The sequence below is a fragment of the Lottia gigantea genome (genome assembly GCF_000327385.1).
Source record: "Lottia gigantea unplaced genomic scaffold LOTGIsca_211, whole genome shotgun sequence".
NCBI lineage: Eukaryota > Metazoa > Mollusca > Gastropoda > Lottiidae > Lottia > Lottia gigantea.
Genome location: NW_008708466.1, coordinates 44,983 through 72,138, shown reverse-complemented (window position 1 = coordinate 72,138; position 27,156 = coordinate 44,983). Strand labels below are relative to the sequence as shown.

General features: G+C 33.0%; 2 protein-coding genes across 2 annotated transcripts in view; both read left to right on the top strand.

Moving 5' to 3' along the window:
- Positions 1–239: 239 nt before the first annotated feature.
- On the top strand, positions 240–27,155 carry LOTGIDRAFT_51280 (hypothetical protein; the record flags this gene model as incomplete). Its single annotated transcript, XM_009054292.1, has 35 exons — positions 240–464; positions 842–1,019; positions 2,207–2,341; positions 2,903–3,145; positions 3,570–3,741; positions 4,416–4,641; positions 5,105–5,300; positions 5,739–5,861; positions 6,325–6,459; positions 6,914–7,036; positions 7,698–7,829; positions 8,038–8,144; positions 8,836–8,965; positions 9,679–9,798; positions 10,106–10,231; positions 10,649–10,777; positions 11,337–11,471; positions 12,356–12,505; positions 12,910–13,092; positions 16,786–16,990; positions 17,429–17,602; positions 18,136–18,283; positions 18,707–18,803; positions 19,569–19,709; positions 20,401–20,824; positions 21,181–21,287; positions 21,786–22,091; positions 22,611–22,733; positions 23,115–23,243; positions 23,765–23,899; positions 24,315–24,444; positions 24,866–25,150; positions 25,758–25,885; positions 26,390–26,512; positions 26,926–27,155. Coding segments are annotated over 35 exons (5,853 nt in total), but the record flags the coding sequence as incomplete, so codon positions are not given.
- Positions 26,892–27,156, top strand: part of LOTGIDRAFT_143634 (hypothetical protein) — a gene marked incomplete at both ends in the record, with an annotated part of 36,834 nt that continues 36,569 nt past the window's right edge. Inside the window, one exon of the mRNA XM_009054291.1 lies at positions 26,892–27,156. Within this exon, the coding sequence (XP_009052539.1) occupies positions 26,892–27,156 (265 nt within the window).

Below are 27,156 nucleotides of genomic sequence, written 5' to 3'. Positions count from 1 at the left end.
GTATCTGAAACATAATATGTTGGCAGGCATGAGATGAGCTCCAGTCAATTATCTAACATTTAAGTCTTACATTGGAAGATAAACCTCCATTTCTATAACTAGCTGTCCTGATGAGGATTGTGTATTCAAAACATTACCAGTAGTCAATTAGATATGATGAAGTTGGGGCAGCCTTTATTAGGGATAAAAACTGAGCACTATACACAAAAATATACAATATAAGTGTGTTACTTTATTTCAGATTTTTATTCTTTGCTGATTGGTCAATGGAGGCCAAAATAGAAAGAACCAATATGGATGGGAGTGATAGACATAAGCTGGTGATTAAAAAGATAGTTCATCCCAATGGCTTGGCTCTAGATTATGTTAATAAACATGTCTATTGGGCTGATTCTTTCCTAGATTATGTTGAACGAGTAGATTATGATGGTCACAACAGACGAGTTATTGCTATTGGTGAAAATGTAAGCTCCTTTTATAGTCTATAGTTTATTGTATTAAGTTTCATTCTTAGAATCAAATCGTTTAAAAAGTAATTGAATATGTGTGCTCCGGAGGAGGAACTCAGGGACAATCTTGACATCAGAGCAGAGTCAGCAGAGCAGAGTTGAGCCATCAGAGTCAAGAGGAGAGCCAGCAGAGCAGAGCCAACAGCCTATTGGTACATGTAATGAATAATCCAAACAAAGTATTAGCTGGGATTCTCAATTGCAGAGTGGTATTAGGTGTGCTGGAAGAGTGGGTATTCCCCGAATTTACTAGCAGCACCTGCTAGAACTGTATGTTTAAGGTTCTTGGTTATTGTGTTATACAACTTATAATTGTGTATGTGTATTTGCAGGTTGATCATGTATTTGGTTTAACATTATTTGAGAACTATCTGTATGTGTCCAATCATCATAATAACAGTATAGTTAGAGTTCATAGATTTCAACAAAATAATATGACTGTTATAAATAGACAGACGTTAACCAAACCTAGTGATATACATATTATACATCCAGTAAAACAACCACAAGGTATGTATATATAGTGGTAAACCTAGTGATATACATATTATACATCCAGTAAAACAACCTCAAGGTATGTATATATAGTGGTAAACCTAGTGATATACATATTATACATCCAGTAAAACAACCTCAAGGTATGTATATATAGTGGTAAACCTAATGATATACATATTATACATCCAGTAAAACAACCTCAAGGTATGTATATATAGTGGTAAACCTAGTGATATACATATTATACATCCAGTAAAACAACCTCAAGATATGTATATATAGTGGTAAACCTAGTGATATACATATTATACATCCAGTAAAACAACCTCAAGGTATGTATATATAGTGGTAAACCTAGTGATATACATATTATACATCCAGTAAAACAACCTCAAGGTATGTATATATAGTGGTAAACCTAGTGATATACATATTATACATCCAGTAAAACAACCTCAAGGTATGTATATATAGTGGTAAACCTAGTGATATACATATTATACATCCAGTAAAACAACCTCAAGGTATGTATATATAGTGGTAAACCTAGTGATATACGTATTATACATCCAGTAAAACAACCTCAAGGTATGTATATATAGTGGTAAACCTAGTGATATACGTATTATACATCCAGTAAAACAACCTCAAGGTATGTATATATAGTGGTAAACCTAGTGATATACATATTATACATCCAGTAAAACAACCTCAAGGTATGTATATATAGTGGTAAACCTAATGATATACATATTATACATCCAGTTAAACAACCTCAAGGTATGTATATATAGTGGTAAACCTAATGATATACATATTATACATCCAGTAAAACAACCTCAAGGTATGTATATGTAGTGGTAAACAAGGTACAAAAAATAGAAAACTACACACGAGAAGTCAAACATGGCAGTGAGCTGTCGACAATTTTTATATTGTTCAGATATTTTGTTTGGTAAGCTCTAAGTAGGGTTAAAAGCTACACACTATACATGTAAATGAACAGTTTATTACACTATATATTTTAAGTTAAATTATGTTCATGCTGCTGTTCGTGAAACTATAAACAAGATATTTTATATTGTTATAATAGCAGTAAGCTGTTAACAATTTATATTCAGATATAAGGTTTGGCAGGCTTTTTTATGTGTAATAAAACAGGCAACTATATACTGATATTTTATATTAATATATTACAGTGAGTGAAAATGTTTGTGGAAAGAAGAAATGTGATCATATTTGTGTACCAGTACCACACACTGACAACCAGAATGTTCAAGCTAGTTGTATGTGTAGATCAGGTTACACTCTTGTGAATGGAAATAATTGTCGAAGTTAGTTAACTTTTCTATTTTCACTATATATATATATATATATATACTGCAATTCAAAATTGAAAAATAGAAAATCATTTTCAAAAATATACTTAAATAGCAGTCCTGCATTTTTCAAATAATACTCGTGGACACAGTTGGTTTTCAGCCACAAACAAATTAAAACGTAGGAAATTTATATTATATTTTTGCCCCAAAATATGTGTCCGAATGCACCAAATCAATTCTAGTTTTGAAAAGTTACTTAGGTGAAACCATCTCCCTTCATGAGATGTTGGTGACAAGAGGCCTCCAGAGAATTTCTGCATTTTGAATTCAGCCTCTACAGTTGTTCCCCATTGTATCCCCAATACTGTGACAGTGACAGGACTGTCATTTGGGAATTGGGGGTCTTCCATTTTACCGCTTTCAACAATCAGTAGTTAATTACAAAATGGCTGACCCAAAATTTTGTAATAATTTATAATACACCCTTACTGTTTGACAAACCCTTTTAAATGTAAAAAATGCTTGCAAATATACAGTATTAATCAATACTCAAACAAGAATTTTGATTTTCAGAAAACAAAGATTCAATCTTTCTTCTGTATGCGAACGCTCAACAAGGTAATATCCAGGGTATATCGAAAGATGATGAGAAATCAAAACAAGTTATTGAACCTATCATCAACTTGAACCGACCAATGGCTATAGCTTATGATAATAAAACAAGTTATATCTATTACTCTGATGTTAGTTTGTTACATATCGGACGTAGAAAAGCTTTCACTACTGATGCTGAACCTGAGAAATTTCTGGATACAGGTAAATTTTAAAATCATACTCCATGGCCCATAACTCATAACCCCCCTATTACTGAATACCCCATATAGTACAGATTGCAGTGTTGAATTGATTGAATTACTTTCAATCCCACCATTGATTTTTCAATCTGGTTTCTCCCTGTCACTCTGTGATATAGGTAGGGGTGCTGACATGGAAAAAGCGTCTAGTCAGATGGGACAAGTAAACCTCGGCCCTATGTACTTCAGACTGTACATCTTAAAGATGCCTTGACTGTTGTAAATCATAAAATAGAAGCCTAATGTTGCTGTCCTGGAAAATATTTCCCTCAATGCACACTGCATGGTATTGTCTGTCCTGATTAGTCCCGATAACAGCTGTAGAGAAGTAAGATGTAAAAGATTAAAGGAGATATTGTGAAAATTCCTTGAACCATTTATTACAGGTGTAACAAGTTCGGAAGGTCTAGCTATTGATTGGATTGGACGTAATTTATATTGGACTGATGATGGCCATAAAACTATTAATATAGTTCGACTGACTGATACCACTAAACGTTATACAGTTATCAGAAACTTGAATCATCCTAAAGCTATTGTTCTTGATGCTAATAAGGGGTAAGATTTTTCTAACTTCTTACATTTGGGGTACTTTTTTGTGCTGAGTGCTGGCCAAATGTTTACGCAAGAAATTGGCTTAATGTTTGAAATGGGCACGATAGACCATTGATCTGGACGCTTACTGAAGATCAAGATGATACTTCAGAGTTTTTCAACATGGTTTTAGTGATGGTTGGGACTGTCGGAAATAAAAAAACAGAGTAGGCTGTTGCTGTTGTTGTTGCAAAGTTTTCCTCGTTGCTTATTGCATGGCATTGCCCATCATCAAGCCGAGTTTGGGGTCAAACTGTATTTCATTTCATTCCTATGACTACAACAACATGAAACATTTGAAGAAACCGAGATTCTTGATAGATTACTCCACTATGAGATGTTAATGTTAATATTTACAGGTATATGTATTGTTATTGTTAATATGTATTGTTATTGTTAATATTTACAGGTATATGTATTGTTATTGTTAATATTTACAGGTATATGTATTGTTATTGTTAATATTTACAGGTATATGTATTGTTATTGTTAATATTTACAGGTATATGTATTGTTATTGTTATTGTTAATATTTACAGGTATATGTATTGTTATTGTTAATATTTACAGGTATATGTATTGTTATTGTTATTGTTAATATTTACAGGTATATGTATTGTTATTGTTAATATTTACAGGTATATGTATTGGACTGATTGGGTGTTAAAACCATCAGAAAATATCAAATCTAGAATCGTGAAGGCTGAAATGAATGGTCAAAACAATCAGACATTGGTAGAAACGAATATACAATGGCCGAATAGTTTAACATTAGATTATACAACACAGATGATATATTGGACTGATGCTTACTATGATAGAATAGAGAAAATCTCAACTAATGGTGACCCCACTACTAGAACTGTAAGTTAATGTCTTCTCAAATTAGTTGCTAAATCTAATAGGGGTATTTGGAGGGTTAGGGAAGGGGGACATGGTGTCAAAAAAATAAAAAAAATTTATTCATTTCCACATTCTCCATCTTCCTAGATTATAAAAAATTCCAGAGGCAGGCCCTGACCCTCTCCATCCCCCCACCCCCACCACTACTTGTGCTCTGTAAAAACCCAAAAGGGGAGCCGAGGTTCTGGGATCACAATATATGAGACAGATGTGTTAGAGTTATTGCCCTTGACTCAGTATATCATGTACAAAGGTTTTCTCAATTTTTTATGTGTATCAAGGACACTGATGAAATTTGCACCATTCTAATTTTCAGTCAGACGTCTGTGGTTCTTGTAAATCAACTGAAACTAATCATTTTGTCACTGCACTTTAAGAAAAGTAAAGTAGACGTAAAACTCCATTTTATTTCGTTTTCTTGTAGGTGATAGTTTCGTTCAAACATTTGAACCATCCGTATGGTATAGCAGTATTTGAAAACTATGTGTTTTTCACTGAGTCATTATCTGGTCAAGTTAAAAGATTCAATATGGTAACAAAAGACACTGTAGTAATACGTAATGATAGTAATCCATTGTTTGATTTACAACTCTATAATCCTCAACAACAAGTTATACAAGGTATGTATAGCATAAAACATGATCCAGGGTTTTTATTACATATAACACCCACATCTACAGGCATTTTCCCCTCTCAAGAAGGTATGTTGTGGAGAAGATCAAGGGGCTCTAGTGAGAGAATGTATTACAATGTTGGTAGATCAATATTAAAACAGACTCTATGTATAAAACATATTATACACGAGGCCCTGTTTGTTAAAGGCTGTGAACATGAAGAAGAAAAAAGAGTAAGTTAATGCCCCTGTCCTGATGAAAATTACCTTGTTGCACACTGCATGGTATTACATGTTTTCATTAGTCCAATTAGGTGCCAAACTCTACTAAAATCATCATATTGGTATTGTAGACACTCTAGAGGAGGTTGCTAGGTGGATATGAAATTTTGAGTTTTGTTTCAAGGTGTAGATAAACTATTAAACATTCTGTTATTATTTACAGGAGAGAAAGACTGTGCTGTTAATAATGGAGGATGTACAGATATCTGTGTGACTGTACCTTCAGGTTCTGTTTGTATCTGTTCAGATGACAGATTACTTCAATCAGACAAAAAAACATGTAAAGGTACAAACATTATTTTTCAATTTTTCCTATTCCGTTTATTGGCTGCCTCATTTCAGATGTTAACCTTATACTTTTGCCAGTAGGCCTAGTATGGACAGACCTCGTAAGAAAGAAACGACTATTTTTTACAAGGATAACAACTTAGGTTGCTTTCTACCAGCTGGCTCTTGGTCAAACCTCTTGGCATTGATCTTTCCCGGATTATCCATACCCATTTATAGCTGAGTCAACTGGGAAAAATGACGTAAGATGATTTATTCACTGTCCCAGGTACAACAACCAAGTTTAAAACCCACAACCACCGATAGCCTCGTAATGAATATCTTCTGTTGAAATATATCACCAGAGGTTTCCCATAACATCTTCCGTTTAATCACTGATGAGCGTAGGTGATTAAATGGAAGAGTTTTGAAAAAATTTCCCTCATTGCACAGTATTTATCATTGATTTATTATTGTTGTAGCCAATCCAAACTATAAGCCACCAGCCCCATGTAATAAAGATAGAGAGTTCACATGTAAAGATGAAAGTTGTATCAATATTCTGTGGAAGTGTGATGGTGAAAGAGATTGTTTAGATGGGTCAGATGAAGATCATAGTGATGGAGGAACTTGTGGTATGATTTATTTTAATATATTTCTCAATCTGTTTTATATTACATCATTTATTCAGCAGCTTAAAACTTCTGGTTTAGAGAAGATGCAACATCAGTTATATAACTTGTTATGTGTATCAGGGACACTAATAGCATCAATTTGCACTATTCCAATGATGTCTGTGATTCTTACAATTTCAATAAAACTGATGGTTTTATGATGTCACTATAACAAAGGCTGGTAATAACAGTTATTAATAACCATTTCTATAATTACAAGAATCACAGACATCTGACAGAAAGTTGTAAAAAGAAGCCATAAATGGCCTTGATGTGTATCAAAAAAGCTAGAAAACCTCTCTATAAGCCTTTTAACCTTCCAAAAATATATTCTGTACAATTCTATACTGTGGATGAAAAAAAAAATAAGGCATTTTATTTCGTATTGTTTCAGTAGATGTGCCATGTGAAACTTTTCAATGTCAAAAGAGTGAGAACAAGCCATGTCTAAAAGAAGAGCAACTCCGTTGTGATGGTGAAATAGATTGTCCTAATGGTGAAGATGAAGAAGGCTGTGGGAGTGAGTAAAATCTTTAATCCTTTCAGCACCATATCTGTTATATACATGATATATAGACCTACCCCAGCAGCCAGTGAAGCCTCCATTACCAAATTACATCACTTAATATTTAAGGGACAGATGCGCCATTCTTTTTGACCAATCATACTTTAGTCTCTGAAACAGGAAATATTTAAGCCTTCAAATCCATGTGTGTCAAGATTTATCTGCGTTTGACTGTTAAAATGACGACTTGTCAATTTAAAATACTCTGTGATAGAAAAGACATATAAAGATCTTAGTACATTTCTAGTACTTCTTAAGACTATTTACATATTTTCAAGACTAAAATCAACCTCCAAAATGGTGCATCTGTCCCTTTAAAATCATCCACTTTTTGTCATATACTATTAGTTGATATGAAATATTATTTTATTCATACTCAGTGTTCAAACGGTTTTACAACTTAAAGGACAAAATGTTAAAATTCTATCAAAACTAGTAAAGATTATTGGTAAATTTCTTAAATAATATGCCTGGAGGGAAAAATCAAGTTGGCATCAAGCAGACACCATGATATCTTGTGTTGAATATCCCTTCACAGTTGGAAATGTAATAGGTTTATGCTACTGGACTGGCAAAATTACTGTCATTGCACACTTAATGGCATTGAATTTTGTAGGTAAAAGTCGAGATTGTCAAGCCAACTATACATCATGTGGTACTACCAGTAATAGATGTATACCGTCTGCTTGGGTTTGTGATAAAGAGGCTGATTGTGTTGATGGTTCTGATGAAGACGCTGCTAAATGTGGTATGAGAATGTATTATTTTCTCAATCTAACATTCCATTCTTACAACAAATTCTAATTATAACATTTTACCAGCTGTTTAAAAGGATCATCATGTACCTAAGTTGTTATTTTATATATAAAATGGTCATTTCTTTTGAAAGGTTTATCTGTAGTATTTTAAAAATGACTAGTTAATGTATGATAGTGTATTATATATATTTTATTTAGATACTGCCAAGTGTGTAGCTGATCAGTTTCAATGTGCGTATGGACACTGTATACCCTATATGTATAGATGTGATAATGAATATGACTGCCCTGACCATTCAGATGAGGTATGTAGAGCCTTTCTAAGGGACATAATCCTTTAACCCTTCCAAGTATTTAAGGGATATAAAGCCTTTCCATATGTTTTGAAAAAATCCTTTAAAGGGACGGATGTGCCATTTTTTTTTTACCAATCAGACCTTAGTCTCAGAAACGGGAATTGTTTGAGCTAAGCCAATCAATAATAGTGTTTACACTCACTGTCCACAGTCAAAATTTGAGCCTTCAAATCCCTGTGTATTCAGAATTATCCTCGTTTGAATGTTAAAGTGACGACAGGGTCATTTTAAGATACACTGTGATATATAGAAAAGATATATATGGAAATAGTGAGTAAAATCCTTAGTTTGAAGGTTTTTTAAAGGAATTATACGATTTTCATTCATTTTTATTAATTTTGAAGACTATTTACATTATATTCAAGTTTAAAATTAACCCCCAAAAGTGGTGCATCTGTCCCTTTAACTCATTCATCACTAGCAGCGCCTCTACTTTCATTTACATGGCTCACTATAGTGGATCCAACAAGTTGCATCAAGACAGTTGAAAATCTAAAAGAGTAGGTTATATGTTAATACCACTGTCCTGGCAAAATTTCCCTTATTGCACACTGCACAGTGTCACCAGTTACCATTAGCCCATACTACAATACAAGTTTTAAAAAAAGAGAAATTATTGAAACATTACATTAATTTTCAGCTTGATTGTACTAACTGGTGTGATCCATTGAAAGAATTTAGTTGTGCTGATAAAATTACATGTATTAAGAAACATTTTGTATGTGATGGTATCAGACAGTGTAAAGATGGTTCTGATGAAGAACAATGTAGTAAGTTAATTTGAGATTGAAAAGAGATTTTCGTGTATCATGAACACTAATAGTATCAATTTGCAGTCAGGTATCTGTAGTCACTTTATTTGAATATTTTGACATCACTATTGTAAATTTGCAAAGAGATGGAACAATAAACCAAGGTCTTGTGCTGTACATGTAAGAGTTGGTATAATAAGAGAGCAGACTGTCCTGGCTTAATTTCCCTCATTGCAAACTGCATAACATTGCCTGTATGAAAGATAAAAGAAGGTAGTAAAACAAAACTTTATTTTGACAACCCTGATATGCTACCAAAACAAACGCAGTAAAAGTAAGGCTGTCTCAGACTAGCCAGTTGGTAGTATATGAATATTTTGTATCTTTTAATAATGTCTAAAAACATAAGGAATTCCAGAAAACTAAGACGATGTACGGTCCATTTTGCGCACCTCTCTACCCTTGGTCAAATGGATTTCCTAGGACGTTGATGCCCAACTGACAATGGTGGAAAAAGACAATGTATGGTGTCTGGTACTAAATTTACAATACAGTAGAATCATGTCTGGACCTATACCTTGTGTGTTCACTTGTTCTATTTTCTACTGTATCAATAATTCCACACCCAACACCATACATCGTCTATTTCCACCTTAATACAACCTGTCTTGCAAGGTTTAGATAGTATATTAATGTTTGATGTTTTTAATAACAATTTAAACTTTATTTAGATAAGAAAATATGTCATGATAAGGAATACCAGTGTAAAAATGGTGAATGTATCATCCAGGTCTGGAAATGTGATGGTGATTTTGATTGTTCTGATCAAAGTGATGAAGATAAAGACATGTGTGGTAAGTTTTTTATTTTTCAATTTTCCTACAATTGAAATTTGAAAAAAAAAACATGGTCAGTGACAGCTTAATTAAAACCAAACTTTTGTTTTTATTTTTAATGTTTAGTTACAAATGGCGGTTGTGGGTTGTTAAATAAGTCATCTTCACTGATTATTCCAGTCGACCTAGCTGTAAATGGGTATGGATAATGCGGGAATGATCAATGCAAAGAGGTTTGGACAAGGACCATCTGGTAGAAAGGATCCTTAACTGTGAACCTAAGTTGTTATCCTTGTAATTTCTATTTTTGTGTTTATTACAGGTCAAACTAGATCATGTTATTCTACAGAGTTTAAATGTAACAGTACTAACCAGTGTATACCAGGAGCGTGGAAATGTGACGGAGATGAAGATTGTGGTGACGGGTCTGATGAACATGTCTCTCAATGTGGTGAGTCCAAAATTTCAATGATGGTGATGTGCCACTATCAGGAAGGTCTATATATCGGGTGACCAATAATAAACAACTTTTTATTGAGGGATTTTTCATGAAGTACCATTTATAACTTGTTTATTTATTGTTATGATTTGTTTATTTATGATTTATTTTTTTATTATTTGTTTATTTATTATTTGTTTATTTATTATTTGTTTATTTATCATTTGTATATTTATTATTTTGTTTATTTATATTTTGTTTGTTTATTATTTGTTTATTTATCATTTGTATATTTATTATTTTGTTTATTTATATTTTGTTTGTTTATAATTTGTTTATTTATCATTTGTTTATTTATTATTTTGTTTGTTTATATTTTGTTTGTTTATTATTTGTTTATGTAATTTATAATTTGTTTATTTACAGCGTTGGAGTGTAGCTATCCTAATTTTAAATGTGTGGTAAAACAGAAGGAAGTTTGTTTATCACCAGTCAAATATTGTGATGGTGTTTTAGACTGTGATGATCACTCAGATGAACCAAGATCATTGTGTTGTAAGTATTTCCTCTACCATGGGGAGTGAGAAGGATGTTGGAGAGTGAGAAGGATGTTGGGGAGTGAGAAGGATGTTGGGGAGTGAGAAGGATGTTGGGGAGTGAGGGGGATGTTGGGAAGTGAGAAGGATGTTGGGGAGTGAGGGGGATATTGGGGAGTGAGAAGGATGTTGGGGAGTAAAGGGGATGTTGGGGAGTGAGAAGGATGTTGGAGAGTGAAAAGGATGTTGGAGAGTGTGAAGGATGTTGGAGAGTGAGAAGGATGTTGGGGAGTGAGAAAGATGTTGGGGTGTGAGGGGGATGTTGGGGAGTGAGAAGGATGTTGGAGAGTGTGAAGGATGTTGGGGAGTGAGAAGGATGTTGGTGAGTGAGGGGGATGTTGGGGAGTGAGGGGGATGTTGACTGAGGTAAGAACATGTACGTGTACATTAACCTATCAACAAAATCATTGAAGATTGGAATTAAGAAACTTGAAAGTTGAGTGATGTCAAATACTAACACTCTCTAGTTTTGAAAAGAATGGTGAAATATTTGACTGGAATATTTTTTTAATTTCCAGCTGTAAAAGTTTGTCAGGACCATGAATGTAGCCATTTTTGTCATTCTGCTCCAGCTCCACCTGGTGATTTTTACCGCTATGTTTGTTCCTGTCCTGAAAATCAACATATTGGTTCAGATAATAAAACATGTCAAAGTTAGTATAAACCAAGATTTTTTCATGATATATTTAGGGTGAAGGAGGCGTGTGACTATATAATAACTGTCAGCAATTCAATAAATTGTATCATCAAACTAAGATCTTCTTGTATATCACACTAGTTTTTATTGTCTGAGTAAAGTAAAGGGGTTTTTTTTAATTTTTATCTATTATTTTAATGAGAATTGGAATAGCAGCCTCAAAATAGTACTGTTAGTCTTAAAATGTCTCTGAGGTAATAAAAATATAAACATAAGCACACAATATGTCTTCAAAATTTTCAGCAGAAATTGAAGAGAAATGTTTTTCTTTTCAATTAAATCTTATTTTTTAGCAATGCAACAAAATTCTTAGACCAACAGTACTATATTTAGGCTGATATTCCCATTTTCTTAAAAAATACAGAAAAACTTTTTTACTTTGCTCAGACAATAGAGGTGTGTATCAGGGATGTTGATTTTAGAAATCCCCAACCAGAAATTTTAACACGTAAACAAAGATCTTTTCCTACTTTTCATCAGAATGTATGCAAAAAATATGGTACTCTATAGGTATATACCAGGTAAATGTCCTATGGATCAAAATGCAACCAGTCATTTTTGAGCTTCAATCAGACATGACTGGCAAATACAACACTCAACAGCCCTGGTGTGCATTATATTTCAAACATAGTGACAATCAGTCTAACTTTAAACTTAACAATCCACTTGTCCAGGGATGGAGAAAGTTTACAGACCGTAAGACTAGGAACCTTAGTTTATTGAACATCCCAACGACTAGTTGTTGATTCAAATTTTATTCGAAGTAAGATGTATTTAGTGTCTGCCTTAACCTTTATCACCATAATAGGACTAATATTTGATATAAATGATATATTATAGAAACTGATGTATGTTCACAATGGGGTATTTGTAGTCAGCTATGTGTAGCTGATATCAGTAAACCAGATGGTTATAGATGTCTATGTAAAGATACCTATACATTACAGTTAGATGGTTTTAGCTGTAAACCTAATGGTAAGTACAAAACAAGTTACCAGATGAAAACCAACATAGATGACCTCCGTGTTATTGTAGTGGTTAAAACATGTCTGACTTAGTTACCAGATTCAGATTAGGGACATAGTTGACCGCCTTGTAAAAAGAGTGGTTGAAACGTGTCAGACTTATTTACCATATCAAGAGCTAAGTTGACTGACTTGTAAAAAGCTCGGCATTAACTGAACTACTGTTTGAAACTGGAAAGTCTCAACAAAATGAACTAATTTTTTTTAGTTTTTTATGTCATAAATCTTCAAATAGGCAACAGCAACAATACACTATAGTCTAGAATCAAATGGTAAGATTATCCAGACCAATGGGAATCAGACCACAAATATTTTCTTACATTAACAATAATAATAATTTTCATTTCAATCTGATTGCAGTTCAACCAGTTCATCTGATTTATTCCAACCGACATGAAATGAGACGAGTTGATCTAGGAGAGAAGAGTTACGTTTCCTTGGTTGCTGGGTTACGTAATACTATAGCGTTAGATTACCACTATAAAAAACAATATATATTCTGGACAGACGTAATAGAAGATAAAATATTTAGAGGAAAAATGATTCAAAACAGTAAGTTTCATTATTTTGTACTCGCTCTGTGGATTGTTTATATTTTTATTGAGGCAGAATTCTGTTCATCAAATATTGATTGAAAGGAAAGGAAGGGTTCAACAGATAAAACATAATCCTGATATTTCTTTCTTAAAGAGATTGTAAAGAGGTTTTCTAAATTTTTATGTCTATCTGGAACACTGATAACATCAATTTGTACCATTCCAATTTTCAGTCACATGTCAAAGGTTCTTGTAATTCAACTTAAACTAGGTGTTTTCGCACAAACTGCTAATAATATATAAGAACATGTTTGATTTAATAAAGCACTGAGTTTAAGACTTGATCAAACCAGGAACCACAGATGTCTAATTGAAAATTGTAATGGTATAAATGGATGCTATCAGTGTCTTTTATACACATAAAATGATTTGAAAATCTTTTTACAATCTCTTTATGGTCTGTTGTGTAGACATTTTCATTTTTCCTACTAAATTGTCAAATGTTAGTAATTTAGAATTGTTGTATTTTTGTATTTTTTTTTTGCCTCCTGAATTATTTTCAATTTTTTATTCAAATTTTGTAAAGTACTACCGGTAGATTAAATAAACCAAGTACTAACGATCTGATCTGTGATTATATTTTTTTTTATTTTTGTCCCATTTTTTTCAGTATCTGAGTTAACTGTACCCCCTAAAGGTACCTCCTTTATTTTGTTGCTTGATAGAATTGTACATGTATGGTGTTCACATTATTGTATCAAACACATTGAAGTGTTCACTTCAAATACTATCAATAATCTTCTGAATGTGTTATGGTGTGAACACAGAATCATTCAAGCATTTTGACTTTTTCTTTTCAGATTTTGTTTATTTTCTTTTGTTTCAGCATGTTATTTTGCAATTTGAGTTCTTTTGTGTTTTGATTTCTATAACTTGAGAATTGAGTAATGATCTTTATTATAATATAGACTTGTTGTACTTTGTAAGAGATCTATGACATTGCCTAGAATTTGACAATAATTTGCATGGTATAATGTGATATGAAAATGCTAAAACTGAAAATGATTCTGGTTGCATTTTGAGTTATTATTAAAGGTCATGTCAGCCTCTTTATATAGGCTAGGTACTGACGTTTTCCTCTTAGCAAGTAGGAATTCGTATCATGTTTGTCTACAATTAGGCTAGGTGATCTAACAGTCAGAGATTGGTAGTACAAATGTAAGTACTGGGGGGACAACTGTGAAGGCCGAATTCAAAATGTGGCAACTCTATGGAGGGATCATAGCGAATTCATGAAGAATATGAGATATTTTTGGCAAAAACGTATGATTATCATATTTTTATATTTGTTTAAAATAAAGTGGTGGTTCTATTGGGGGTGCAAACCATTTTTCTTCTGCCGCCACTGCAACAATAGATCACCAAGAAACACTCATTGAAAAGAGATTTGCTCAATTGTTATGATTTATAGGAACTGTTAAAGTTTATTTGCTTAGCTAAATTATCATGGTTTCTGTATTCCTTTTTAAACAGTCATATACAGGTGTTGGGTCAAGATATAATATATCATGGGTGACCGCTTGAAACCTCGTATATGCCAGATTTGGTCATTTTGACTTTTGTTACTGTTCAAAAGCTTGTAAAAGTGTGGATAAAACCTCATATTCCTAGCTTGATAGTAAATAAACCAAAAAAACACCAATTAAATAACAAGTATATAAACAGTCAGATTTAAAACCTTGTAAAATATATTATTATACGAGGTTCAATGTTCCTTTTTCTGCAGATGTATACAGAAATACTTTTATACTTTTATACAAGGTTTATATTTTCAAAGAATGATAACCACATATAGCGGTAAAAAAATAACAGAAAAGATTTTGATAAAATCTGCATACAAATAGTTTTTTGCGTTTTTCTCTAAAAGTAATTTCACATCATACAAGGTTTCAAGCGGTCAACCATGATATATTTTACATGTACCAGTACACTATCACTATATTAAAAACAGATTCTAATTTTAATATGTGTATACAAACCACTGACAACATCAATTTACACTAGTCATATTGTCAGTAAGACATCATTCTGTTGTTCTTGTAATTGTAGAAATGCTGAACGACGTCAATTTTATAAACGCTGCATTAATTTTTAAAAGCCTTTGCCATAGAAAAGTCATAAAATACTTAGTGTTAGTGGAATTGCAGGAATCACAGACATCTGATTGGAAATTGGAATGGTGCAAATCGATGCTATCAGTGTCTTCAATAAACGTAAAAGTCTAAAAAACCTCTTTACAATCCAATTCAAAACATTGAATATAAATATAAGTATTAAACCATGGATTTGAAGACAAATTAAGCGTTAGTTATAAGTTGACCGATGTCATCATATGTTTATAAATATCTCATTACAAAGGGAATTCCACAAAAGAGTATATGAACATAGGTCTAATCTATATTAATATGATGAATTATGTGTTTTATCTGAACTGTCAACAGTTAACAAAATATCTTTCTCAAGTGGGACACAATTATATGGATAACAATTACTTGTGACGTTACAACGTTAACAAAATAGTATTAATAAAAGTCAAATGACATTCTTCAATATAGAAAACCTATAAACACACTTGTGGAGTACGACCATTATATGAAATGGACAGATTAGGTCTGTATTATTTCAATGAATATAGATAAGTAATCTAACTCATGCCTATCTTGGTTTGAGTTTATGAAAATTCTGTATTAAATAACAGCATGGATATCTTGATCAACTTTTCTTTATAACATATTCTAGAAACTAATGAAATGTTTGAAATTTTAAAAGAAGAATGTAATATGTGTCTACTAATAATATGCATGACCTCATATTCCTTTCTGAGACAAAAACTTCTTGAATATTTCACCCCAATAACCTAGCAAACAACAATTCATCTCACTACCAACTAAACTATTTCACTGTTACACAATATCAGTTTGTGACTGGATATTCTCTTGTAAAAAACTTTCAGAGGGTCCACATGGTGTTTTTGATTGGAATTTAGTAATCCGAAACAAAAAATTCCCAATCGCAAATAATCCAACATGAATACAACCCCTAATTGCTGTCAAATATATAAGTATGTGACTGATATTCACTTGTAAAAAACTTCCAGAGAGTCCACATTGTGTTTTTATTTTGTAATAATTTAGTATCTGATTAACTAATTCTGGCAGTATATATCATTGAATTGTTACATCACAATACAACATACAGTTATATTGTAATATGTCTTATATCATGATTGCTATACCCAGCACTATCATCTACAATGGAGTTGCTGGGCTATTACAGGAATACTACCTCTTAGAATGGACATTAAACTTGGTCAATAAGTATATATATTCATCAGCTGGACTTAATAGAATAGAATTTCTATATGAGACGATTTATCCATGAAACTAAATAATTATTTAAAAACGCTTCTAAGCATGTTTCAAAATTACTTAGCTAAATGAAATATTACTTAGTTTTATGGATTATAGTAAGTTTTATGGATGTGTTTGATTAAAGAGGGATTCTGTTGTAGTTATGACACCAGGTAAGGCCACTGATGAACAAAGACTCATTTTAGCCAAGTTTAAAATTTGATTATTTGGTCATCCTAAGAGGTAGTATACAGGAGTAGTCAAATTCTTTCAGTAATTATTTACTCATTGTTTTGTAGCATTAACGAATCTGAAGACAATAGTAAATGTGGGATTAGCTACAACAGAAGGATTAGCAGTAGATTGGATTAGTAATAAGATATATTGGGTAGAGAGTAATCTAGATCAGATAGAGGTGGCAGAGTTTAACGGTACCAACAGACGTACTCTGATAGCTGGTAACATGACTAGTCCTAGAGCTATAGTACTAGATCCTAGATATGGGTAGGTAGATCTGTTTAATATATAGATGGTGCTTGATTGTAGACTTCCAACTGTTACTATTGATTTATTAAAACAAGTTGGAACAGGGTTTAGAATGTCTTCCATACTGATAGCATTGATTTTTATTATTCCAATTTTCCTTCAGATATTGGTGATTCCTGCAATTATAGAAATACTGAACTGTATATGACATCACATTGGTAACAGCAAGAACCACAGATGTCTGAATTTTTATTTTGGTTTCATTTTTTATTAGGATATCAGAATGGTACAAATCAATGCTATCAGTGTCTGTGATACACACACACACACACACACACACACACACACAAAACCTCTTTAATAGTAGTTAAATTTTAAAGGGCTAGAAAGGCCAGGCCTAATGATCTAGATCTAAAGATTAGATTATTATAAATTAATATAATTTGTTAATTTCAGAGCTCTATTTTGGAGTGATTGGGATGGAAGGTTTCCTAGGATTGAGACATGTTCTATGAGTGGTAAGGGTAGGAAAGTATTATTTGATGTTCGAAGTAATTTTGATCTAGGAGGCTGGCCTAATGGTATGACATTAGATTATGAAGTCAACAGAATTTATTGGGTTGATGCAAGGTTAGTACAGTAGAATTTTTACTATCATTTACTACAATAATAACCTAGGTTGATGAGGATCAACTGATCTTTGGCCAAAATCAAAAACTAAAACACCAGACTTTCACAATCTGACCGAGATTAGAACCTAAGACAACCATTTACTTAATGTAGCTTGGCAAAGAATCAAAAACTTTATCCATCTGAACTACAAACCAGCATCATATTGAATCCTAAGTCAATTGATATTACAACAACATATAGGAAACTATGTACCTGACCTGGGTATCAGAATTGGATCACGAATCAGAGGTGTTACTCAAACTGAATTCTTTTTCTTAACCAGAAACATGGGACGGTCTGAGGTAAACAACCAAAATAAAATCTCAATTTCTTTTCAACAGATTGTACAAATAAGATTGCTTTCAAAGATTTAACAACTTAAAAATCCAGAATGTTGTTTGTCTAGGCTTATAGAATTCATTATGAATTGTCTGTTAGTTTGTTAAGATGACAAGAGTATTTAATTGCTGTGCCATTGGTTTGTATTTCAGATCTGATTCACTGCATTCTATGACATATGAAGGAAAGGACCACAGATTGATATTAAAAAGTCATGAATATCTAGCTCAACCATTCTCAGTGTCAGTATTTGAACACTATGTATATTGGACTGACTGGAGGACTAATTCTGTATTGAGGGTTAGTATATACAATTATTTATTATATACTGAATACTGGTTAACTATCCTCATACATAGAACATCAAACAGTTTCACTATGTCAGTGATATAGGTATCAGGAGCTGGAATTGAAAAAGTGTCTAGTTGTTTAGATGGGACAATTAACCAAGAAACTTTGTACTAAATCAATGCTATGCACAATAAAGATCCTGTGACAGTTGGAAATCGAAATAGAGTAAGCTAATTTAAATGCTGATGTCCTGAAAAAATTTCCATCATTACACACTGCATGGCATTGCCTGTTTTTATGGAGCTTTTAGCATCCCTCAAGCCACCTGAATATTGATTATTGATATTAAATGAGGAGGCCTGTTTCTTATTCTATAATATGGTAGATCTGGTATGAATATTTGAAATATAAACCTATATTATATTATTGTAGGCTAATAAATTTAATGGTTCTGATGTAACAGAGATACAGAAAACATTTACACAACCATTTGATGTTCAGGTCTTCCACCCTAATAGACAACCTGATGGTGAGTTAACATTTCATAAAGGTTATAGGCTACAGCTATTACATCTTATAGAGACTGTATCAAGTTGAGAGTAGATGTGATGAAAACATGAGATAAAGTCTCTAATCGTAGGAGAGTTGGCTTCAATTTAAAGAAATCGAACGTCCAGCTTTTTTATTTCATAGTTAAAATTACAATTCTGATATAGACTTGAATATCATGCCTGCATTCAATAGCTCAAATAATGTAGACTTGATAATCAAACACAAAGAAATAATTGTCTAATAGATGGACTTGGACTAGGAGTAGATTATAAAATAAGAATAAGGATCCTACACTACATCATTTCACTCTCAAATGCTGTCCTCATACTGTAACCTAGGCAACCATATTGTGTTTCCATTTCCACATCTGTCATGATTGTTCCAGACTTAGGGGGTTATTGAGATCCATTGGCGTGGTAGCTCTTGTGGCACTCTCACCACTCTTATTTGACTCCTACTTGGCCTCCTCTAGTTGCACCTGATACTGTATGGAGACCTCACTGAGTTACAAGGACTCTGTATGTGTAGAAGAGTTGTGTCAGAAACTCTCGAGGTCGTGTTAAGGATGCCATGTTACAAATGTAACTGTATGACCCTTAGAGACATATTCTCAAACAGATAGCTAAATCTTGGCTTTGTTTTGAACATAACCAGAGTTACTACACCCTTGCTAGGTAATCCAATATAGTTAATATTATCATTGTCAAACAAAATGAATGAAAGTCTATATTTTATGTTTCAGCCTACAATCCATGTGAAATTCAAAATGGAGGTTGTTCACATCTCTGTTTGATTGGTTTCCCTGATAAAACTGGCAATACGACAGCAGACTGTCAGTGTCCTCATAGAATGAAGTTAAACGCTGATCAACATTCTTGTGACGGTAAGTTTGAAGAAGCTATTTCAGGGATGTTGTATTTTCCAGACATGACTGGCTGACCAGCTCAAATGTTCATTTGTTTGGCAACAGCTTTGATTCTGTAGGCTAGTCAAATATGTAAAAATAGTGTCCATTGCCTATTCAATACTTTGAATTTTTCAACCCAGTTTCTTCCTGTCAGTGAATCTGATGCAGGTGGGTAGAGCTTACATGACCCAAGCCACTAGTCATTCAGATGAGCCAATTAGAGAGGCCCTGTGTCCTACAGGCTCTTTACGTAAAAGATCTCTCGACAGTTGGAAATCAAACAAGACTAAGCTAATGCTGCTATCTTGGTAAAATTTCCCTCATTGTACACAGCATTATGTTCCTTCATTAGCCCAATCAGGTACAAGAAAGTAGGAAGTGAAATGGGGTTGTATGTAGCTTACTTTCTGCATCTGATAGGGCTAATGAAGTTGCGCCATTTTTGTTACTAATTGTACCGTACCCCAGTCTCAGAAAGAGGAATTTTTTGAGCTAAGCCAATCAGTAATAGTGATAAACAGCTAAACATATATAGAAAAGACATCTATAGAAATAGGAAAAAGTTTGAGATATTTTGAAACAAATACTTTTTACGTATATTCAAGACAAAATCAACCCCCCAAAATTGGTGCATCTCCCTTTAATATTATTGGTTGTTTTCTTTCAGAGGATAATAAATTCTTGATATTTGTAAAAAAGAATGAAATTAGAGGAGTAGATTTACAACATGCTAATTATAATGTAATACCATCTATAACAGTACGTTTTGTAGAGAATTCTACCTCCACTGCTACAGCTATAGACTATGATCTTAAAGAACAGCGTTTATATTGGACTGACGAAGCCAGGAATGTTATCAACAGTGCTAGTCTTAATGGTTCCGGAGTAGAAACTGTGATAGATTCAGGTCTCTCCAATCCAAAGGGATTTGCCATCGATTATCTTTCTAGAAACATGTATTTCTCATCCTACAACAAAGATAAAGATTCCTCCACCATTTCTGTGGCTAAACTAAATGGCGCCTTCCGCACTGAAATTATCTCACAGAATTTAAAACAGTTGAATTCATTGGCCATTCATCCTGGAAAAGGGTAAGTAGAATTTAGATATTTGAGTAGAAATGATAAGTAAGAAAACTCTTTGAACATTGAGGGCTGATATAGAAAAAGTGCTTAGTTGTTTAGATGATACAAGAATCCAAGGACCTGTGTGCTATAGACTGTGCTCTTTAAAGATGATGGCTAGAAAATCTAAAAAGAGTAGGCAAGGTATGCTTACTCTTCTAGACACCTGATACTTTTCATTATGAAATACTTACACACTAATGGTTGATATACTTCCTCATATGAAACGTTCATTAGCTGTTACCTTCTATGAACACTTACACAACGGCCCTTCCTCATTATCCTCTGCTTTGCTGAAAGGTAAAACATGATTTTTTTTTCAGATTAATGTTTTGGTCTGATGTTGGAGGATCTCAACATAAAATAATCAAAGCTAATATGGATGGTTCAGATCAGAGAGTTTTAGTTAATAATACTTTTAAACCAGCCAGTAAGTATCTGTAAAATAACCACCTTCATATTTCAATACTAACTATTACATATTAAATTATAAATAGTATTTTATATATATAATAGAACTGATCTGGAACTGGAGGTACGAATAGGGAGACAGACTGACTTAATGAGGTACAATTGTTGGGGTTGAGATTTCAAACACTAGAGTCACGAGCCTCACATACAGGTTCTCATGGGGTTCTTCAAGGTTTGCAGAAAAGTTTTGAAAACATAATGGATTTGGTGCATTCACATATTGTAGAGTAGAAATGTATCATAGTCATAATATTTTGAAATTTCTTCTTCTTCTTCTTTTTTTTTTCTTGAAGGGGGGGGGGGAAGTTCGATTGCTGTACCCCCACAGGTGCTGCCACTGAGCAACGACTATTAACAACTACTCAGTTTGTGATATCAGTACGCTGAAAGCAGATGCCATCTATAAACCAACATATATAGGACTTCACAATTAATTAGAACTTTTTATTATTTGTAGGTCTCACGGTAGATACTAGAAGTCATGCACTTTACTGGATTAACCAAGAAAAAAGCACCATTCATAGATGTCCGTTAGATGTACTACTAGGACAGTGTGAAAAGTTGAATGTGAGTTTTGATGATAATCTACTGGTTTCCATGACGATATTTGAAGATGAGATCTATGTGTATAGTTCTGATAAGAAGAATAAAAGTGCCAACAGTATAATGAGGATAGATAAAAGTTATAAGAAAGTTGTCATGAGAACTAATACACCAGATATTTCAGCTATACAGATATATAACACTGAACGTGGCAAGGATGGTGAGTGGTTTTTATCTAGGTCTAGGACTGTGTATCATCCGGCCCTAATTAAATTGAAGGCTTTTTTTTTAATCTCGCCTTAGACTCATGAGAATCTTTCTACAAACTTGTCCTTGGCCAAACTTATTTTTAGTGATCTTTCCCTGATTCAACTGAGTTTACTTTTATGTAGCCATATGAAATTTAGGGAATCCTATGTACCAATTGGTCTTTGACCAGTCCATTTACAGCTGGGTTGACTAGAATAATGACCTATTCTACATCGCCAGACTTTCACATGCTGACAAAGATAAGAAACCAACAACCATCATTTGTTTGATGTAAGCAAGCAAATGACATCATGTGAAAGTTCAACGCTCTAACCAACTGTACAACAGAATGACTTGAAGGAATTATAAAAAGATTTACTTTGTATCTGAGTATTTGGTTTTTACTTACATCATTCCAATTATTCTTCAAATTCTAACACTCTAACGGACTGAGATACAACCTGTCACTGTTGATAATATTGTGTTTCAGGATCTAATGGTTGTTCTAAAGATAATGGTGGTTGTTCTCAGCTATGTTTACCAACTCATACTGCTAGAATCTGTAAATGTACAGCTGGTTTTAAATTAGCTGATGATCAGACATCTTGTCATGGTAAGTTTATTCTATTTATATTTTCATATCTTACATTAACTTTATTCCTCGTATTTGTTATATGGATGTGATTTCACCATGTTTAGGGCAAGCCGAAAATGTCACTTTTTATCTATTTTTTGGATCACTAATATTTAAGAATTGCAACCTGGGCAAAAGAAAATTTGGCATATCTGTAGATATTTATACAAATCTGAACCATAATGATATAACCAAATATTCTAGGTTGTAAGAATAATTTATGCTATATATCTACTAACAACATTGTGCTGAAACCTATTGGGTAGGATAGGAAACTCATTCCATTTTATTTCATTTAAATGAAATGAAATTAAAGAGCTGTGACTTAGTCTGATAATTTGTTGTATTTCTGTGTTTCAGGCATCACATCATTCATGTTATATTCTACAGAATCTGATATTCAAGGATTTACTCTGGAGACACCATCTCAAGTAGCCCTAGCTTCTATATCTAAAATATCTCTAGCATCTGCTATAGACTTTCACGCAGGTAGAGATATTATATACTTTCATTTGTTCTTGTGGTATTTTTATGATAATGTCGATCAAAAGAGAAAATTTTACATTTAAACTGATTTAGATGGCTCTTTATTTGTTCTGCTTGTTCAACTGAATTAAAAATGTGAAGGCGCCATAGTGGCAAGTCTCTCATGGGGTATCTTAAAGGTTTCTTCCAAGAAATTTTCGAAGAAATTGAATTTATTTGGGCAAAAAACCTATAAAAAGTTGTTAAAAATAAAAAGGGGGTACAATTGAGTGTGCAACCTTCGCACCGCCATTGTCTACATGAAACATTATCTACTGTATCTCTGCTAAGTTGGCAAACCCAGTCGTAAATAGAAGCAGGTGTTTATGGTGAAGGAAAATACCCTGTCATTCTAGTGATCCCCATTACTCAGTGCATATTTTTTTTTATTCCTTCCTCTTTTAGTATAACACTGAATTCCTGATGTTTTGATAATTTTAGTCTAGAAATCACTCGATATATGAATTAATTTCTTGTATTTTCAGAGGCTGATTATATTTATTGGGTGGACTCGAATGCTAGAGCTATATCTCGTATTAAACGTAATTTAACACAAAGAGAAGAAATTATAAATAAAGGATTAAACAGTATTGAAGGTCTAGCTGTAGATTGGGTTGCTAGTAAGTTTGTTTTATATATTTACCCTTTTTATCTGAATTGAAATTTCAAACTAAAACACAAAGTATTATAGTAATTATTATAACCTCCATCTAAAAATACCAAATGACCACATCATAATCATGATTATCACAGAAAGGTCACAATATGATTATCACATCATGCAGAAAGGTCACAATATGATTATCACATCATGCAGAAAGGTCACAATATGATTATCACATCATGCAGAAAGGTCACAGTATGATTATCACATCATGCAGAAAGGTCACAATATCATTATCATATTATGCGGAATGGCCACATCATGATTATATCATCGTGCAGAAAGGTCACAATATGATTACCATATCATGCAGAAAGGTCACAATGTGATTATCATGTGATATGACTTTATAATTATTTGTATTATTTCAGATCATATCTACTGGACAGACAGAAGTCATAATACAGTGGAAGTAGCTAAAACAGATGGTAGTAATCGTTATGTATTGATACATGAAGGTCTGGATAATCCTACCTCAATCGTAGTTCATCCTCGAAACGGGTGAGATCACTTTCTTATCTTAAGTCTGGGGAGTTGTGACTCAGTGAGTTGGATACTTGCTCGCTAACCTGGTTTATTATTCAATCTCAGAATGGGTCAACCCAGCTACCCCCTGTAATTGATACAGGTCAAGGGGCTGATGTGAAAAATGGGACAATGGACAAAGGTATCCTATGCTACAGACTGAACACAATGACATCTTGATAGTTTGAATTGAAAAATAGTGGAATATCACTGCTCTCCTGGCAAAATTTCCCTGATTGCACACAGCATGTTGTTAGTCTTCTTCACTGCTTATGTGTGTCGGGGACATTGAAAATGACTAAAACTGATGTTTGGTGATGTAACGCAAATGACTTGATGTGATTAAGCATATATTTTCAAAAACTTACTGATATTTCTTTGTCTTTATTTTTTTCAGAATGTTATATTTTATTGATCAAGGTAAATATCCAGTGATAATGCAGGCCAAGCTAGATGGTTCTGATCTCAAAGCTTTGATTGATTCTAATATGGTTCGGCCTCGAGGATTGACTATTGACTATGATACAGACATGTTATATTGGTGTGAGGAAGATTCAGATAAAATAGATAAGATTGTTAGTTATGATTTTAACACTCAGGAACAAGTAAACCATGTGGTTCCTGGTCTAACAGCCTGTGTCTCATTAACAATATTTAAAGACTATATATATTGGGCTGATAAGTAAGTTGCTTTATATTATTCTCCATTTTATATGTAGACATGAAATGCAATTCTTGACAGATTTTGATGAAACTTGGTGTGACTGTTTGTTATCACCCAAGAATGAACTCTATGAAAATCAGAAAATTTATGACTTATTGCCCTTGTTTTTGAAAACGCTTCAATTTTTAGTTTGTAAACACTCTAGAAGGCACAAATCTTGATGGATTTTGATGAAACTTGGTGTGAGTGTTTGTTATCAACCAAGTATGAACCCTATTGAAAATCAGAAAAATCAAAAAATATTTAGTATAAGTTCTTGCCTTTGTTTTTGAAAACGCTTCAATTTTTAGCTTTTAAACATTCTAGAAGGGACAATTCTTGACAGATTTTGACGAAACTTGGTATAAGTCTTCTTAATCACCCAAGGATAAACCCTATTTAAAATCAGAAGAATCGAAAAAATATTTAGTATGAGTTATTGCCCTTGTTCTTGAAAAGCTTTCAATTTTTAGCTTGTAAATACTAAAACAAAACCAAGCAAATGATGTCATATAAAGATTCAAAAGACCTATCTAACTATACTACAGCCTATATCTACTCACTGATGAAATCTTATCTCTTTTAGAACTGATGGTAATGGATCAATTAAAAGAACAAATAAAACATTAACTTCAACAGATGTACAATACCTTCGTAAAAACTTAACAGATAAATTAAAACATGTACAGATATTTGATGCTGATAGACAGAGAAGTAAATTATCTTTTTTATATTAAGTGTGGTTAAGCCACGATATTGCTTCAGTCCATCTTATTTTTGGAAGAATGAAATTGCAATTGAATCTAAACATCTTGCTACACCTTTAATCTTACAACCTGTGCACCACAAGTTTTGCAAGTTTTTTAAAGGGTAAAAATGGGCAGGATTGCACTGATATATGGTCATGACTGTTCATATAAAAAATAAGTCCTTAGGTTCAGAGTTTCAAGCCCTGGGGTCGCGATCTGAACAAAATTTGGAACCTCAGCATTATATTGCTGTTGTGAAATTTTCAAATTTTTTTCATTTCATCAAGTAAAGTCAGATGTGACAATAAACTGAGGCTTCATGCCAGGCTGTGTATGTTAAAGGTCACTGATGATGCCCTTTCCAGGCAAACTGTACTCACTGTATGGTGTTGACCATTTTCATTAACCCAATAAGGTGTAGAACAGTAAGATGTAAGACTACATTCATTTCATATTTATTTAGTTTTAGGTCACAATATCTGTTTAAAGAACAGTTATAATTGTGCTGAGTTATGTTTATATCAAGGGTCAGGACATGCATCATGTATCTGTTCTTATGGTAGATTAAAACTAAATGGTAGAGATTGTGAAGGTGGGTGCTGTGATATATTTACAAAATTCAATATTATTATCTTTTTCGATTTACTCTATGAAGTCACATAAATAGCTGTTGCCCCAACAACATATTTTTGCTCACAGTTTTCAAATGTAAAATGTAATATAAATTGGCAATTGGAATTTATACAAACCAGTTTCTCATATCCAATTTATGTCTGATATGCTATGGTTACTATTTAAATAATTCTAACCAATCAGTAATAGGGTTTGAAAGTCAACACTGGCCGAGGCATTAGAAATGTCTTACCTTGATGGGAATGGAAACCACAACATCTCATCGTCAAGCAGACGACAATTAGACTCACAACATAAAGATCATTAACAGTTTATATTACTGTCTACTATATATCTTTATGTTAACTAAAGATTATTTTGTTTCTATTTCAGCCTATACAGAGTTTTTGATGTTTTCTAAAGTAACTGGTATAGACTCTGTCTCTATGTCCAGGATACCCAGTAAAAATCCACCATTTAAACCCATTACCAATGAAACCATGCAGAATGTGATAGGATTAGCCTATGATTATAAAGGGAACCGACTCTACTTCAGTGATATACAACGTGGTGACATACAGTCTGTCTCTTTTAATGGTTCAGATCTTCAAATTGTTAAAGAAG